The sequence below is a fragment of the Taudactylus pleione genome, unplaced genomic scaffold, assembly GCF_031769625.1.
Source record: "Taudactylus pleione unplaced genomic scaffold, aTauple2 ptg000996l, whole genome shotgun sequence".
In the NCBI taxonomy this organism is placed as follows: domain Eukaryota; kingdom Metazoa; phylum Chordata; class Amphibia; order Anura; family Myobatrachidae; genus Taudactylus; species Taudactylus pleione.
The window spans coordinates 164,164-184,632 of record NW_028285397.1 but is presented as its reverse complement, the minus strand read 5'-3'; the positions used below and the strand labels follow the sequence as shown (position 1 = coordinate 184,632).

At 45.1% G+C, this 20,469-nt stretch overlaps 1 protein-coding gene across 4 annotated transcripts in view; it reads right to left on the bottom strand.

Moving 5' to 3' along the window:
- Positions 1–20,469, bottom strand: part of EHMT1 (euchromatic histone lysine methyltransferase 1) — a 112,863-nt gene that overhangs the window by 21,610 nt on the left and 70,784 nt on the right. For all 4 annotated transcript variants that reach the window (XM_088460943.1, XM_088460944.1, XM_088460945.1 and 1 more), the window contains exons 15-23: positions 17,970–18,076; positions 17,503–17,625; positions 17,320–17,421; positions 16,664–16,768; positions 15,390–15,544; positions 15,082–15,237; positions 14,846–14,990; positions 14,660–14,737; positions 14,136–14,251 (exon numbers count right to left, since the gene is read on the bottom strand). In XM_088460943.1, coding sequence (XP_088317069.1) covers positions 14,136–14,251; positions 14,660–14,737; positions 14,846–14,990; positions 15,082–15,237; positions 15,390–15,544; positions 16,664–16,768; positions 17,320–17,421; positions 17,503–17,625; positions 17,970–18,076 — 1,087 coding nt within the window. The remainder of the gene's footprint in view (positions 1–14,135; positions 14,252–14,659; positions 14,738–14,845; positions 14,991–15,081; positions 15,238–15,389; positions 15,545–16,663; positions 16,769–17,319; positions 17,422–17,502; positions 17,626–17,969; positions 18,077–20,469) is intronic.

The following is a 20,469-nucleotide window of genomic DNA, read 5'->3' as shown; positions in this document are numbered from 1 at the left end:
CATATGTACAGTACTGTAACACAGCGCACTACATTCTGCACAGCTGTATATATATGGTCCTCACCAACCATCACATATGTACAGTACTGTAACACAGCGCACTACATTCTGCACAGCTGTATATATATGGTCCTCACCAACCATCACATATGTACAGTACTGTAACACAGCGCACTACATTCAGCACACCTGTATATATATGGTCCTCACCAACCATCACATATGTACAGTACTGTAACAAAGCGCACTACATTCTGCCTAGCTGTATATATGGTCCTCACCAACCATCACATATGTACAGTACTGCAACACAGCGCACTACATTCTGCCCAGCTGTATATATATGGTCCTCACCAACCACCACATATGTACAGTACTGTAACACAGCGCACTACATTCTGCACAGCTGTATATATATGGTCCTCACCAACCATCATATATATACAGTACTGTAACACAGCGCACTACATTCTGAACACCTGTATATATATGGTCCTCACCAACCATCACATATGTACAGTACTGTAACACAGCGCACTACATTCTGCACAGCTGTATATATGGTCCTCACCAACCATCACATATGTACAGTACTGTAACACAGCGCACTACATTCTGCACACCTGTATATATATATGGTCCTCACCAACCATCACATATGTACAGTACTGAAACACAGCGCACTACATTCTGCACAGCTGTATATATATGGTCCTCACCAACCATCACATATGTACAGTACTGTAACACAGCGCACTACATTCTGCACACCTGTATATATATATGGTCCTCACCAACCATCACATATGTACAGTACTGTAACACAGCGCACTACATTCTGCACACCTGTATATATATGGTCCTCACCAACCATCACATATGTACAGTACTGTAACACAGCGCACTACATTCTGCACAGCTGTATATATATGGTCCTCACCAACCATCACATATGTACAGTACTGTAACACAGCGCACTACATTCTGCACACCTGTATATATATGGTCCTCACCAACCATCACATATGTACAGTACTGTAACACAGCGCACTACATTCTGCACAGCTGTATATATATGGTCCTCACCAACCACCACATATGTACAGTACTGTAACACAGCGCACTACATTCTGCACACCTGTATATATATGGTCCTCACCAACCATCACATATGTACAGTACTGTAACACAGCGCACTACATTCTGCACAGCTGTATATATATGGTCCTCACCAACCATCACATATGTACAGTACTGTAACACAGCGCACTACATTCTGCACAGCTGTATATATATGGTCCTCACCAACCATCACATATGTACAGTACTGTAACACAGCGCACTACATTCTGCACAGCTGTATATATATGGTCCTCACCAACCATCACATATGTACAGTACTGTAACAGCGCACTACATTCTGCACAGCTGTATATATATGGTCCTCACCAACCACCACATATGTACAGTACTGTAACACAGCGCACTACATTCTGCACACCTGTATATATATGGTCCTCACCAACCATCACATATGTACAGTACTGTAACACAGCGCACTACATTCTGCACAGCTGTATATATATGGTCCTCACCAACCATCACATATGTACAGTACTGTAACACAGCGCACTACATTCTGCACACCTGTATATATATGGTCCTCACCAACCACCACATATGTACAGTACTGTAACACAGCGCACTACATTCTGCACAGCTGTATATATGGTCCTCACCAACCATCACATATGTACAGTACTGTAACACAGCGCACTACATTCTGCACAGCTGTATATATGGTCCTCACCAACCATCACATATGTACAGTACTGTAACACAGCGCACTACATTCTGCCCAGCTGTATATATATGGTCCTCACCAACCACCACATATGTACAGTACTGTAACACAGCGCACTACATTCTGCACAGCTGTATATATATGGTCCTCACCAACCATCACATATGTACAGTACTGTAACACAGCGCACTACATTCTGCACAGCTGTATATATGGTCCTCACCAACCATCACATATGTACAGTACTGTAACACAGCGCACTACATTCTGCACACCTGTATATATATGGTCCTCACCAACCATCACATATGTACAGTACTGTAACACAGCGCACTACATTCTGCACACCTGTATATATATGGTCCTCACCAACCATCACATATGTACAGTACTGTAACACAGCGCACTACATTCTGCACAGCTGTATATATGGTCCTCACCAACCATCACATATGTACAGTACTGTAACACAGCGCACTACATTCTGCACAGCTGTATATATATGGTCCTCACCAACCACCACATATGTACAGTACTGTAACAGCGCACTACATTCTGCACACCTGTATATATATGGTCCTCACCAACCATCACATATGTACAGTACTGTAACACAGCGCACTACATTCTGCACAGCTGTATATATATGGTCCTCACCAACCATCACATATGTACAGTACTGTAACACAGCGCACTACATTCTGCACAGCTGTATATATATGGTCCTCACCAACCACCACATATGTACAGTACTGTAACACAGCGCACTACATTCTGCACACCTGTATATATATGGTCCTCACCAACCATCACATATGTACAGTACTGTAACACATCTCACTACATTCTGCACAGCTGTATATATATATGGTCCTCACCAACCATCACATATGTACAGTACTGTAACACAGCGCACTACATTCTGCACAGCTGTATATATATATGGTCCTCACCAACCATCACATATGTACAGTACTGTAACACAGCGCACTACATTCTGCACAGCTGTATATATATGGTCCTCACCAACCATCACATATGTACAGTACTGTAACACAGCGCACTACATTCTGCACAGCTGTATATATATGGTCCTCACCAACCATCACATATGTACAGTACTGTAACACAGCGCACTACATTCAGCACACCTGTATATATATGGTCCTCACCAACCATCACATATGTACAGTACTGTAACAAAGCGCACTACATTCTGCCTAGCTGTATATATGGTCCTCACCAACCATCACATATGTACAGTACTGCAACACAGCGCACTACATTCTGCCCAGCTGTATATATATGGTCCTCACCAACCACCACATATGTACAGTACTGTAACACAGCGCACTACATTCTGCACAGCTGTATATATATGGTCCTCACCAACCATCACATATATACAGTACTGTAACACAGCGCACTACATTCTGAACACCTGTATATATATGGTCCTCACCAACCATCACATATGTACAGTACTGTAACACAGCGCACTACATTCTGCACAGCTGTATATATGGTCCTCACCAACCATCACATATGTACAGTACTGTAACACAGCGCACTACATTCTGCACACCTGTATATATATATGGTCCTCACCAACCATCACATATGTACAGTACTGAAACACAGCGCACTACATTCTGCACAGCTGTATATATATGGTCCTCACCAACCATCACATATGTACAGTACTGTAACACAGCGCACTACATTCTGCACACCTGTATATATATATGGTCCTCACCAACCATCACATATGTACAGTACTGTAACACAGCGCACTACATTCTGCACAGCTGTATATATATATGGTCCTCACCAACCATCACATATGTACAGTACTGTAACACAGCGCACTACATTCTGCACACCTGTATATATGGTCCTCACCAACCACCACATATGTACAGTACTGTAACACAGCGCACTACATTCTGCACAGCTGTATATATATGGTCCTCACCAACCATCACATATGTACAGTACTGTAACACAGCGCACTACATTCTGCACAGCTGTATATATGGTCCTCACCAACCATCACATATGTACAGTACTGAACACAGCGCACTACATTCTGCACAGCTGTATATATATGGGTCCTCACCAACCATCACATATGTACAGTACTGTAACACAGCGCACTACATTCTGCACAGCTGTATATATATGGTCCCTCACCAACCATCACATATGTACAGTACTGCAACACAGCGCACTACATTCTGCACAGCTGTATATATATGGTCCTCACCAACCACCACATATGTACAGTACTGTAACACAGCGCACTACATTCTGCCCACCTGTATATATATGGTCCTCACCAACCACCACATATGTACAGTACTGTAACACAGCGCACTACATTCTGCCCACCTGTATATATATGGTCCTCACCAATCATCACATATGTACAGTACTGTAACACAGCGCACTACATTCTGCACAGCTGTATATATGGTCCTCACCAACCACCACATATGTACAGTACTGTAACACAGCGCACTACATTCTGCCCAGCTGTATATATATGGTCCTCACCAACCACCACATATGTACAGTACTGTAACACAGCGCACTACATTCTGCACAGCTGTATATATATGGTCCTCACCAACCATCACATATGTACAGTACTGTAACACAGCGCACTACATTCTGCACAGCTGTATATATGGTCCTCACCAACCATCACATATGTACAGTACTGTAACACATCGCACTACATTCTGCACAGCTGTATATATATGGTCCTCACCAACCATCACATATGTACAGTACTGCAACACAGCGCACTACATTCTGCACACCTGTATATATATGGTCCTCACCAACCATCACATATGTACAGTACTGTAACACAGCGCACTACATTCTGCACAGCTGTATATATATGGTCCTCACCAACCACCACATATGTACAGTACTGTAACACAGCGCACTACATTCTGCCCACCTGTATATATATGGTCCTCACCAACCATCACATATGTACAGTACTGTAACACAGCGCACTACATTCTGCACAGCTGTATATATGGTCCTCACCAACCACCACATATGTACAGTACTGTAACACAGCGCACTACATTCTGCACAGCTGTATATATATGGTCCTCACCAACCATCACATATGTACAGTACTGTAACACAGCGCACTACATTCTGCACAGCTGTATATATATGGTCCTCACCAACCATCACATATGTACAGTACTGTAACACAGCGCACTACATTCTGCACAGCTGTATATATGGTCCTCACCAACCATCACATATGTACAGTACTGTAACACAGCGCACTACATTCTGCACAGCTGTATATATATGGTCCTCACCAACCATCACATATGTACAGTACTGTAACACAGCGCACTACATTCTGCACACCTGTATATATGGTCCTCACCAACCATCACATATGTACAGTACTGTAACACAGCGCACTACATTCTGCATAGCTGTATATATATGGTCCTCACCAACCATCACATATGTACAGTACTGTAACACAGCGCACTACATTCTGCACAGCTGTATATATATGGTCCTCACCAACCATCACATATGTACAGTACTGTAACACAGCGCACTACATTCTGCACAGCTGTATATATATGGTCCTCACCAACCATCACATATGTACAGTACTGTAACACAGCGCACTACATTCTGCACAGCTGTATATATGGTCCTCACCAACCATCACATATGTACAGTACTGTAACACAGCGCACTACATTCTGCACAGCTGTATATATATGGTCCTCACCAACCATCACATATGTACAGTACTGCAACACAGCGCACTACATTCTGCACACCTGTATATATATGGTCCTCACCAACCATCACATATGTACAGTACTGTAACACAGCGCACTACATTCTGCACAGCTGTATATATATGGTCCTCACCAACCATCACATATGTACAGTACTGCAACACAGCGCACTACATTCTGCACAGCTGTATATATATGGTCCTCACCAACCACCACATATGTACAGTACTGTAACACAGCGCACTACATTCTGCCCACCTGTATATATATGGTCCTCACCAACCATCACATATGTACAGTACTGTAACACAGCGCACTACATTCTGCACAGCTGTATATATGGTCCTCACCAACCACCACATATGTACAGTACTGTAACACAGCGCACTACATTCTGCACAGCTGTATATATATGGTCCTCACCAACCATCACATATGTACAGTACTGTAACACAGCGCACTACATTCTGCACAGCTGTATATATATGGTCCTCACCAACCATCACATATGTACAGTACTGTAACACAGCGCACTACATTCTGCACAGCTGTATATATGGTCCTCACCAACCATCACATATGTACAGTACTGTAACACAGCGCACTACATTCTGCACAGCTGTATATATATGGTCCTCACCAACCATCACATATGTACAGTACTGTAACACAGCGCACTACATTCTGCACACCTGTATATATGGTCCTCACCAACCATCACATATGTACAGTACTGTAACACAGCGCACTACATTCTGCACAGCTGTATATATATGGTCCTCACCAACCATCACATATGTACAGTACTGTAACACAGCGCACTACATTCTGCACAGCTGTATATATATGGTCCTCACCAACCATCACATATGTACAGTACTGTAACACAGCGCACTACATTCTGCACAGCTGTATATATATGGTCCTCACCAACCATCACATATGTACAGTACTGTAACACAGCGCACTACATTCTGCACAGCTGTATATATATATGGTCCTCACCAACCATCACATATGTACAGTACTGAAACACAGCGCACTACATTCTGCACAGCTGTATATATATGGTCCTCACCAACCATCACATATGTACAGTACTGCAACACAGCGCACTACATTCTGCACAGCTGTATATATATGGTCCTCACCAACCACCACATATGTACAGTACTGTAACACAGCGCACTACATTCTGCACACCTGTATATATATGGTCCTCACCAACCATCACATATGTACAGTACTGTAACACAGCGCACTACATTCTGCACAGCTGTATATATATGGTCCTCACCAACCATCACATATGTACAGTACTGTAACACAGCGCACTACATTCTGCACAGCTGTATATATATGGTCCTCACCAACCACCACATATGTACAGTACTGTAACACAGCGCACTACATTCTGCACACCTGTATATATATGGTCCTCACCAACCATCACATATGTACAGTACTGTAACACAGCGCACTACATTCTGCACACCTGTATATATATGGTCCTCACCAACCATCACATATGTACAGTACTGTAACACAGCGCACTACATTCTGCACACCTGTATATATATGGTCCTCACCAACCACCACATATGTACAGTACTGTAACACAGCGCACTACATTCTGCACAGCTGTATATATGGTCCTCACCAACCATCACATATGTACAGTACTGTAACACAGCGCACTACATTCTGCACAGCTGTATATATGGTCCTCACCAACCATCACATATGTACAGTACTGTAACACAGCGCACTACATTCTGCACACCTGTATATATATGGTCCTCACCAACCATCACATATGTACAGTACTGTAACACAGCGCACTACATTCTGCCTAGCTGTATATATGGTCCTCACCAACCATCACATATGTACAGTACTGCAACACAGCGCACTACATTCTGCCCAGCTGTATATATATGGTCCTCACCAACCACCACATATGTACAGTACTGTAACACAGCGCACTACATTCTGCACAGCTGTATATATATGGTCCTCACCAACCATCACATATGTACAGTACTGTAACACAGCGCACTACATTCTGCACAGCTGTATATATGGTCCTCACCAACCATCACATATGTACAGTACTGTAACACAGCGCACTACATTCTGCACAGCTGTATATATGGTCTTCACCAACCATCACATATGTACAGTACTGTAACACAGCGCACTACATTCTGCACACCTGTATATATATGGTCCTCACCAACCATCACATATGTACAGTACTGTAACACAGCGCACTACATTCTGCACAGCTGTATATATGGTCCTCACCAACCATCACATATGTACAGTACTGTAACACAGCGCACTACATTCTGCACAGCTGTATATATATGGTCCTCACCAACCACCACATATGTACAGTACTGTAACACAGCGCACTACATTCTGCACACCTGTATATATATGGTCCTCACCAACCATCACATATGTACAGTACTGTAACACAGCGCACTACATTCTGCACAGCTGTATATATATGGTCCTCACCAACCATCACATATGTACAGTACTGTAACACAGCGCACTACATTCTGCACAGCTGTATATATATGGTCCTCACCAACCACCACATATGTACAGTACTGTAACACAGCGCACTACATTCTGCCCACCTGTATATATATGGTCCTCACCAACCATCACATATGTACAGTACTGTAACACAGCGCACTACATTCTGCACACCTGTATATATATGGTCCTCACCAACCATCACATATGTACAGTACTGTAACACAGCGCACTACATTCTGCACAGCTGTATATATATATGGTCCTCACCAACCATCACATATGTACAGTACTGTAACACAGCGCACTACATTCTGCACACCTGTATATATATGGTCCTCACCAACCATCACATATGTACAGTACTGTAACACAGCGCACTACATTCTGCACAGCTGTATATATATGGTCCTCACCAACCATCACATATGTACAGTACTGTAACACAGCGCACTACATTCTGCACACCTGTATATATATGGTCCTCACCAACCACCACATATGTACAGTACTGTAACACAGCGCACTACATTCTGCACACCTGTATATATATGGTCCTCACCAACCATCACATATGTACAGTACTGTAACACAGCGCACTACATTCTGCACAGCTGTATATATATATGGTCCTCACCAACCATCACATATGTACAGTACTGTAACACAGCGCACTACATTCTGCACAGCTGTATATATATGGTCCTCACCAACCATCACATATGTACAGTACTGTAACACAGCGCACTACATTCTGCACAGCTGTATATATATGGTCCTCACCAACCACCACATATGTACAGTACTGTAACACAGCGCACTACATTCTGCACACCTGTATATATATGGTCCTCACCAACCATCACATATGTACAGTACTGTAACACAGCGCACTACATTCTGCACAGCTGTATATATGGTCCTCACCAACCATCACATATGTACAGTACTGTAACACAGCGCACTACATTCTGCACAGCTGTATATATATGGTCCTCACCAACCATCACATATGTACAGTACTGTAACACAGCGCACTACATTCTGCACAGCTGTATATATGGTCCTCACCAACCATCACATATGTACAGTACTGTAACACAGCGCACTACATTCTGCACACCTGTATATATATGGTCCTCACCAACCATCACATATGTACAGTACTGCAACACAGCGCACTACATTCTGCACACCTGTATATATATGGTCCTCACCAACCATCACATATGTACAGTACTGTAACACAGCGCACTACATTCTGCACAGCTGTATATATATGGTCCTCACCAACCATCACATATGTACAGTACTGTAACACAGCGCACTACATTCTGCACAGCTGTATATATATGGTCCTCACCAACCATCACATATGTACAGTACTGTAACACAGCGCACTACATTCTGCACAGCTGTATATATATGGTCCTCACCAACCACCACATATGTACAGTACTGTAACACAGCGCACTACATTCTGCCCACCTGTATATATATGGTCCTCACCAACCATCACATATGTACAGTACTGTAACACAGCGCACTACATTCTGCACAGCTGTATATATATGGTCCTCACCAACCATCACATATGTACAGTACTGTAACACAGCGCACTACATTCTGCACACCTGTATATATATGGTCCTCACCAACCACCACATATGTACAGTACTGTAACACAGCGCACTACATTCTGCACACCTGTATATATATGGTCCTCACCAACCATCACATATGTACAGTACTGTAACACAGCGCACTACATTCTGCCCACCTGTATATATATATGGTCCTCACCAACCATCACATATGTACAGTACTGTAACACAGCGCACAACATTCTGCACAGCTGTATATATATGGTCCTCACCAACCACCACATATGTACAGTACTGTAACACAGCGCACTACATTCTGCCCACCTGTATATATATGGTCCTCACCAACCATCACATATGTACAGTACTGTAACACAGCGCACTACATTCTGCACACCTGTATATATATGGTCCTCACCAACCATCACATATGTACAGTACTGCAACACAGCGCACTACATTCTGCACAGCTGTATATATATGGTCCTCACCAACCATCACATATGTACAGTACTGTAACACAGCGCACTACATTCTGCACAGCTGTATATATATGGTCCTCACCAACCATCACATATGTACAGTACTGTAACACAGCGCACTACATTCTGCACAGCTGTATATATATGGTCCTCACCAACCATCACATATGTACAGTACTGTAACACAGCGCACTACATTCTGCACAGCTGTATATATATGGTCCTCACCAACCATCACATATGTACAGTACTGTAACACAGCGCACTACATTCTGCACAGCTGTATATATATGGTCCTCACCAACCATCACATATGTACAGTACTGTAACACAGCGCACTACATTCTGCACAGCTGTATATATGGTCCTCACCAACCATCACATATGTACAGTACTGCAACACAGCGCACTACATTCTGCACAGCTGTATATATATGGTCCTCACCAACCATCACATATGTACAGTACTGTAACACAGCGCACTACATTCTGCACAGCTGTATATATATGGTCCTCACCAACCATCACATATGTACAGTACTGTAACACAGCGCACTACATTCTGCACAGCTGTATATATGGTCCTCACCAACCATCACATATGTACAGTACTGCAACACAGCGCACTACATTCTGCACACCTGTATATATATGGTCCTCACCAACCATCACATATGTACAGTACTGTAACACAGCGCACTACATTCTGCACAGCTGTATATATATGGTCCTCACCAACCATCACATATGTACAGTACTGTAACACAGCGCACTACATTCTGCACAGCTGTATATATATGGTCCTCACCAACCATCACATATGTACAGTACTGTAACACAGCGCACTACATTCTGCACAGCTGTATATATATGGTCCTCACCAACCATCACATATGTACAGTACTGTAACACAGCGCACTACATTCTGCACACCTGTATATATATGGTCCTCACCAACCATCACATATGTACAGTACTGTAACACAGCGCACTACATTCTGCACACCTGTATATATATGGTCCTCACCAACCATCACATATGTACAGTACTGTAACACAGCGCACTACATTCTGCCCAGCTGTATATATATGGTCCTCACCAACCATCACATATGTACAGTACTGTAACACAGCGCACTACATTCTGCACAGCTGTATATATATATGGTCCTCACCAACCACCACATATGTACAGTACTGTAACACAGCGCACTACATTATGCATACCTGTATATATATGGTCCTCACCAACCACCACATATGTACAGTACTGTAACACAGCGCACTACATTCTGCACACCTGTATATATATGGTCCTCACCAACCATCACATATGTACAGTACTGTAACACAGCGCACTACATTCTGCACAGCTGTATATATATATGGTCCTCACCAACCATCACATATGTACAGTACTGTAACACAGCGCACTACATTCTGCACAGCTGTATATATATGGTCCTCACCAACCATCACATATGTACAGTACTGTAACAGCGCACTACATTCTGCACACCTGTATATATATGGTCCTCACCAACCATCACATATGTACAGTACTGTAACACAGCGCACTACATTCTGCACAGCTGTATATATATGGTCCTCACCAACCATCACATATGTACAGTACTGTAACACAGCGCACTACATTCTGCACACCTGTATATATATGGTCCTCACCAACCATCACATATGTACAGTACTGTAACACAGCGCACTACATTCTGCACACCTGTATATATATGGTCCTCACCAACCATCACATATGTACAGTACTGTAACACAGCGCACTACATTCTGCACACCTGTATATATATGGTCCTCACCAACCATCACATATGTACAGTACTGTAACACAGCGCACTACATTCTGCACAGCTGTATATATATGGTCCTCACCAACCATCACATATGTACAGTACTGCAACACAGCGCACTACATTCTGCCCAGCTGTATATATATGGTCCTCACCAACCATCACATATGTACAGTACTGTAACACAGCGCACTACATTCTGCACACCTGTATATATATGGTCCTCACCAACCATCACATATGTACAGTACTGTAACACAGCGCACTACATTCTGCACACCTGTATATATATGGTCCTCACCAACCATCACATATGTACAGTACTGTAACACAGCGCACTACATTCTGCACAGCTGTATATATATGGTCCTCACCAACCATCACATATGTACAGTACTGTAACACAGCGCACTACATTCTGCACAGCTGTATATATATGGTCCTCACCAACCATCACATATGTACAGTACTGTAACACAGCGCACTACATTCTGCACAGCTGTATATATATGGTCCTCACCAACCACCACATATGTACAGTACTGTAACACAGCGCACTACATTCTGCACAGCTGTATATATATATGGTCCTCACCAACCATCACATATGTACAGTACTGTAACACAGCGCACTACATTCTGCACACCTGTATATATATGGTCCTCACCAACCATCACACATGTACAGTACGGTAACACAGCGCACTACATTCTGCACAGCTGTATATATATGGTCCTCACCAACCACCACATATGTACAGTACTGTAACACAGCGCACTACATTCTGCACAGCTGTATATATATGGTCCTCACCAACCATCACATATGTACAGTACTGTAACACAGCGCACTACATTCTGCACAGCTGTATATATATGGTCCTCACCAACCATCACATATGTACAGTACTGTAACACAGCGCACTACATTCTGCACAGCTGTATATATATGGTCCTCACCAACCATCACATATGTACAGTACTGTAACACAGCGCACTACATTCTGCACAGCTGTATATATATATGGTCCTCACCAACCATCACATATGTACAGTACTGTAACACAGCGCACTACATTCTGCACACCTGTATATATATGGTCCTCACCAACCATCACATATGTACAGTACTGTAACACAGCGCACTACATTCTGCACAGCTGTATATATATGGTCCTCACCAACCATCACATATGTACAGTACTGTAACACAGCGCACTACATTCTGCCTAGCTGTATATATATGGTCCTCACCAACCATCACATATGTACAGTACTGTAACACAGCGCACTACATTCTGCACACCTGTATATATATGGTCCTCACCAACCATCACATATGTACAGTACTGCAACACAGCGCACTACATTCTGCACAGCTGTATATATATGGTCCTCACCAACCATCACATATGTACAGTACTGTAACACAGCGCACTACATTCTGCACAGCTGTATATATATGGTCCTCACCAACCACCACATATGTACAGTACTGTAACACAGCGCACTACATTCTGCACAGCTGTATATATATGGTCCTCACCAACCATCACATATGTACAGTACTGTAACACAGCGCACTACATTCTGCACACCTGTATATATATGGTCCTCACCAACCATCACATATGTACAGTACTGTAACACAGCGCACTACATTCTGCACAGCTGTATATATATGGTCCTCACCAACCATCACATATGTACAGTACTGTAACACAGCGCACTACATTCTGCACAGCTGTATATATATGGTCCTCACCAACCATCACATATGTACAGTACTGTAACACAGCGCACTACATTCTGCACAGCTGTATATATATGGTCCTCACCAACCATCACATATGTACAGTACTGTAACACAGCGCACTACATTCTGCACAGCTGTATATATATATGGTCCTCACCAACCATCACATATGTACAGTACTGTAACACAGCGCACTACATTCTGCACACCTGTATATATATGGTCCTCACCAACCATCACATATGTACAGTACTGTAACACAGCGCACTACATTCTGCCCAGCTAGAGACACGGAGAAGAGATTATGGGGACTCACTTCAGGCCATTCTGCACCACTCTGTTGCGACAGTTCCGCCAGCAGGAACAGGCGTGGTTACATTCAAAGATGAGTGGCGGCTCCTCCATGTTGAATTCTGGCAAAAGGCGTCCACTCTGTGAGGAGAATACGTTGGTTAATAATCCGATGGTACAGTGTCAGCAGTCACAGGATTTATAATGTAACAAGAGTTGTGTCTGCCGGCTTCTGTGCGCTATTACCCATTATATATATATATATATCTGTATGCAGCAATAATTTTATTTCTATGGCACGTCCCCCAATAGGACACAAAGAACTTATAAAGCGCTGTGATCCGCGCTCCGTCTGAGAGAAATAGCGCACTTCCCGTCTCCTGCTAGATGCCAGAACTTGCTGCATATTCACACACAAATATATGACACAATCCCCCAATGTTCCAGGATAAAAGCATCCACAATCAGACATAGCCCCCATATGACCTCTATATACTGCGCTATTCTGCATATAACTATTGGCTACAGAGCACTGCGTGGGGTACTTACCGTATCATACCAACATCTCATGCTCAGCTGGCTACACATACAGTTCCGGGATGAGCAGTCATCTATGCACACGCAGTACTGGAACAGAAAGACTGGGTTATTTCCCCCTCCGAGGCAAATGTGATGCAGAGTAAGGTACGGACACTAGAGGGCGCTGCATTCCCTGCCATCGTCACCTGGCCTCACCTGAAGATGGGTAATATTTCGGTCCACATTCAGCGGGGAGGTCACGCAGTTCTGAGAGACGTATTTGTAATTGGTGGGACAAGGTTCCGTGTCTTCGCCGTTGATGCATGGGATCGGGATATTCTCATAGCCCCTTGATATATCCCTTTTAATAAAAAAAAAGGCAAACAGCAATCACTACCAGATAACCAAAGACAACGCCAAGGAGATGGGACAGAAGACTGAAATCTACCTACCGGTTCATCACCACCTCCTCCGCTTCGGGTTTCTGTGAGGAGTTACCGCCCTTCTTGAGAGCCATCCAGACCTCAGAGTTTGGGCAGCAGCATTCCAGTGGAGTCTCCCCCTCCTTATTTTTCAATCCAACCTCAGCACCGTGAGCTAGAAACAGCCTGGACCAAGATACAAGGGAAAGGGAGGGTCACCCAAAACTCATTGAGCCCAAAAGGTCCTCAATCCAATCACACTTTAAAAAGGGGACAACGTGTCTCAGTCTGATGGACAGAAGACCCCAGTTGGTTTCTAAGTGATCCTCTTCACTTACGTGACACACTCGTATCGGTTCTCCCGGGCTGCGATGTGCAGCGGGGAGTCCCCGTGGATGTTGACAGCTCGGAGGTCGCACTTGGAGGCCAGGAGGGTTTCGGCAATTTCAACGGAGCCGGCGAAAGCCGCCCAGTGCAGGCATATGTTCTCCTCCTAGGATGGGAGCAGAGAAGGTTTCAGCAAATAGTCATGTACTAATAAAGGGCCGGTGTAATCATGAAAAGGAATCTGGGTAGGAGAGCAGTACGTCCACACAAAGGGTGTTTAAGGGACTCATGTTTTCTTGTAAGCAGTCTGGAGATAGCATGAAGGGAGCAAGGATAGACCACAGCCTCATGGCCCCCGGGACAGGCCACAGCCTCATGGCTCCCGGGACAGGCCACAGCCTCATGGCTCCCGGGACAGGCCACAGCCTCATGGCTCCCGGGACAGGCCACAGCCTCATGGCTCCCGGGACAGGCCACAGCCTCATGGCTCCCGGGACAGGCCACAGCCTCATGGCTCCCGGGACAGGGCACAGCGGAACATTGCTGCCCGTTCACGGTTAGTAGATTTTCTCAGGCATGACAAGTTGGCAATAACATTCTGGGGCTTTAATGCCACCAGACAATATGCCCCAGTATCCTGTAACCAACAGCAACCTAAGCAATTATAACCAACATTTATTTACATCTTTTTTAGGACTGCTTAGAAAGGTCATAATCTGATTGGCTGCCACGGGTTACGTACGGCTCTAACCACACGCTGCTATCTGGGAAAAAACAAACTACCCACGAAAGTATCAGGACGAGCAGTGCAATCTTCTGTGCCTAAATGTGTCCTGTACCCATGTAATCGTTCTGCGAGGGAACATAAAGACTGGTTTTACTACATCGCATTTGTAGCCTTTGATGTTTTTAACACTGTAGTATTAGTGAGCTTATAAATGCACTTTTCTGTGTAACAAGCGCCTGGTTGCTGCAAACGCTGAACACATGGGCTGACGCCCGATCTACATCACCTTCATGAGTGTGTAACAGGTGGTCGTGCGTCTCCACAGCAACTCAATACCTAATGGGAGCTGCCCCAATAATGAGCGCACATTCCCCTGTTCTATGGGTGCATTTAGCGAGGATCACCCCCAATACGTCACTAGGTAACGTATCATACAGTACATTACATAAAACTATATTTTACTGCAATCATTATATTAAATAGGAGGATAATAGGAGGAGTGCCACCATTGCCATGGGTAAGGGAGGTGGATCTTTACCACCCAGGCGAGTGACTTACATTGTCCCGGATGTTGATGTCCGCTCCATTGGAATGTAACAGCTTTACCAGCTCCACGTGTTTGTACTCTGTAGCCCAGATCATGGGGGTCCAACCACCGTCATCCTACGGTACAGACAGAGGGGGAGTCACAGCAGCTACCTCCTTGTTATAACCCAGTCTACAGAGCTCTTACAGGATTACCCTATTCCCCGGCACGATGCACAGAATGCAGCAATACCATAGGAAAAACAGAATATTAAAAACAACAACATCTGAGATATGCAAATCAGGAGGAAGCTATGCGGGGGACCAATTGTCTCCCTGGGGGTGTGATTGGACGCACCTCTGCAGGCAGTCACTTGATGAATGAGAAATGTCGCACCGCTGTACGAGTGATTGTCAGAGTAATTATAACCGAGACAAAAGACAGACACAAAACGTGTGGAAAAACTTGTTGCAGGGTGTCAAACACAGCTCGGAGTGAGAGCCAGCACTTTAAAATACGCCTTCTGTCTGCACTCAGCGGAGGCGGCCATTTTGGGTGGTCACTGGTTCATTGTGAATGTAGAATTTGCAGTCCCAATTTTTGTCTCAGCATCTGCCCCCATGGCGAGCAAGCGACAGACCCATCGTGACGCAGCTTCCTATAACCAAAGCCTGCGCTGTGCTCTTACCTGGCAGTTGACGTCCATTTGCTCATTGGTGAGTAGATACTTCACCACCTCAAAGTGGCCCTTTTTAGCAGCCAAATGCAAACACGTGGAGCCTTCAGCGTCCTGGGACCAGACACAAGAGTTAGAACATGGGCTAATTACACCGGTCTAGACACAACCTCCACGGACAATACAAGTGGTCACCTTGAGGTCCAGCAATGCTCCAGCCTTGACCAGATATTTTACGGTTTCTAGGTGATTGTTCTCGGAGGCTTCCATCAGTGGCGTTCGCTGGTCCTCGGAGCAGTTGTCCAAGTTGGCACCGGCCTAGGAGAGCAGAAACACGCGTTCATACAGCTTATTAGCCCCACAATGGGGGCAGCAGCCAGTCGGATACCCCGAGTGTCCCACCCCAAGGTCAGTCTGTGTCTCTTACATTTCCGAAGGAATAAAGTAGCTAAAAAGTAAACCAAACACATACTCTAATCTGACCAATAGGGACACTCCTTCCTTGGAGTCACCGGGTGCCATCAGGATTTAAATGGTAGCCGCCATTGCTAATGAACGCAAATACGCAGACAATGACTCGGACTATCACTAACTACGTGATGCACAATGGCCGTAATGACAGGGCATCAGGTCCTCCTGTCTGTGGTGTGAGCGGGCATCACCTGAACTAGCATGTGGCAGGTATCCACGTGGCCCATCTCTGTGGCGGCGTGCAGCGGCGTCCTCTTGCCGTGTTGCTCCATCTTGAAATTGGGGTCGATGCCGTCCACTTAAAAGACAAAAAAAATACAAGATATTTACATTAGAGATCACTATAAAGGTACAAACTACCCACAATGCTGCGACCGTGCTGGACGGCGTTCCACAGCAGATCATGCTTAGCGGTCAATGCAGAGGTTACCATTGGCAACTTGGTGACGCTGAACGCGTGGCTTCAAGAGGACTTCCTGAGCCGGTAGAAATTGCACTGCACCGTACACAGGGCCTGATTCAACTTGGATCGCAGCAGCAAATACGCACGCAATCGGCCGGTATCACACTGCGCATGCATACGCATTGCAGTGCTCAAACAAGCCGCTGCGATCGGAACTGCGATTGCAGTGGCAACGCAGAGTGATTGACAGGAAGTGCCATTTGTGACAGGGGGTGGTCGGGCAAACTCCAGCGTGCCAGAGTGCGTTTCAACGGCGTTGCAAGGGGCGTGCATAAATTAGCCACTGCGATACCATACGCAGCCTGAGGCCTTATAGCGTGCGCAGTTCCTGAGTGAGGTCTGGCCTGCCTTACCTGTATATATGGGTCCGATGTTACAGATTATTTCGCTATGTTACCGCAGTATACAGATGTGGGCGTCCTTATGTCAGGCTGCGATCGCAATGTGAATGCAATTATTTGCATATCACCGCTGATATTAGCCATTGCGCTGCGTGCGTATTAGCAGAATAGTGATCCTTGCTGAATCAGGCCCGCAGTTACACTGAGCTGCATGGTCATTGGTGGTCAGTGGGTGACGGGAAACATTCTGCCCACTGAGAGACATCCGTTAGCTGCCTGCAGCCGCCCAATGTGGCAGTTCCTGCATGCGGACCAATGTGGCAGTTCCTGCATGCGGACCAATGTGGCAGTTCCTGCATGCGGACCAATGTGGCAGTTCCTGCATGCGGACCAATGTGGCAGTTCCTGCATGCGGACCAATGTGGCAGTTCCTGCATGCGGACCAATGTGGCAGTTCCTGCATGCGGACCAATGTGGCAGTTCCTGCATGCGGACCAATGTGGCAGTTCCTGCATGCGGACCAATGTGGCAGTTCCTGCATGCGGACCAATGTGGCAGTTCCTGCATGCGGACCAATGTGGCAGTTCCTGCATGCGGACCGGTTGTGCACACATCTGGCTGCTCAGCAGGGTCTGTGGGCTATGTTACCCCGACAGTCTGCCTCTCTCACTCTAAATGATAACAGATAACAATAGCTTACACTATACAAAACACCTCAACTACTATTAAGTATGGAAACATATACTGTAAATGTAATAGAAGACTTTTCATATTGGGCAGGTATGTATCTTAATGGCCAGGTGGTATTTAGGGTAAAATTCTTAAAAAATCAGGACGTATTTGTGTCTGGAATAAAATAGGTGCTGCAATATTTAAACGGAGATGCCGCCCATCTTTTCACTTAATTATAAGGTGATGAGCAATATGCTATTAACTTTACTGCGCCTTCTGGTGGAAATATAGCATATACCAAATAACATGTTACAAGGGCATGCAGACAGGTAACGCCGTGTGACACACCTATACGGTCGTCAGGCCGTTCTTTTGATTCCCGTCCCATTCATGCGAGATCGTACGAGCGTGTATGCACCATCCATGTGTTCTCGGAAGAAAATTTGAATTCTCACCCGAATCGACAGTACAATAGCAGACACAGAGCGTAGTGTGTGCGCCCTGCCAGCCGCTCTGTCCGATGCCCCTGCCCGGACACCTCCAGCAGAAGCGCCGCCTTTGTGTCTTCCCAGTAGATGTTGTAGACAGGAGTTCCCTGGATGGTGAGTTAGCCTGTAAAGGTGGGTGCGCATGAATCGGAGCTCTGAGTGGGACTGTCCGTGATTGTCTGTACACTGGCTGCAGGGACCGGCTAGTGACTGACATCTGAACTTGGTGGGCAAATATAAATGCCCGCCCAGTTGTGAGGTCCGAGCAGACACTTCGGCAAAAATGACTGGTAAGTGCTTATGCACTTACCAATCAGTAGATAGGGTGGCGGGCCATCCCGGCGTGTACCCAGCTTTAGAGTCCTGGTGGGTACACTGCTGGGCTGTTAGTATACTTCCAATGCATTGACACCGGAGGTACAGCGCTGGAGGCAGAAGGTGAGGAAGAGATCCCAACACCACGCAGATTTACGCGACGCCTTGGAGTTTGGGATTCCAGACCATGGCACAAAGGAATCTAGCAAAAATAAAACCCCGTTGGTGTAGAATACACAGGATGTACACTTCTTAGCCACCAGGTGGCGCCGTGCCGTCACGTCTCTCAAAGAAAAGGATTTGTGAACCTTTTGCTAAATGAGATCAAGATTATTTTTTCTTCGACAGATCCGGAGCCGCTGCTGCAGTTTGGCCCCATCCTTGTAAGCACATCACAGGGACTAGGCTGAGA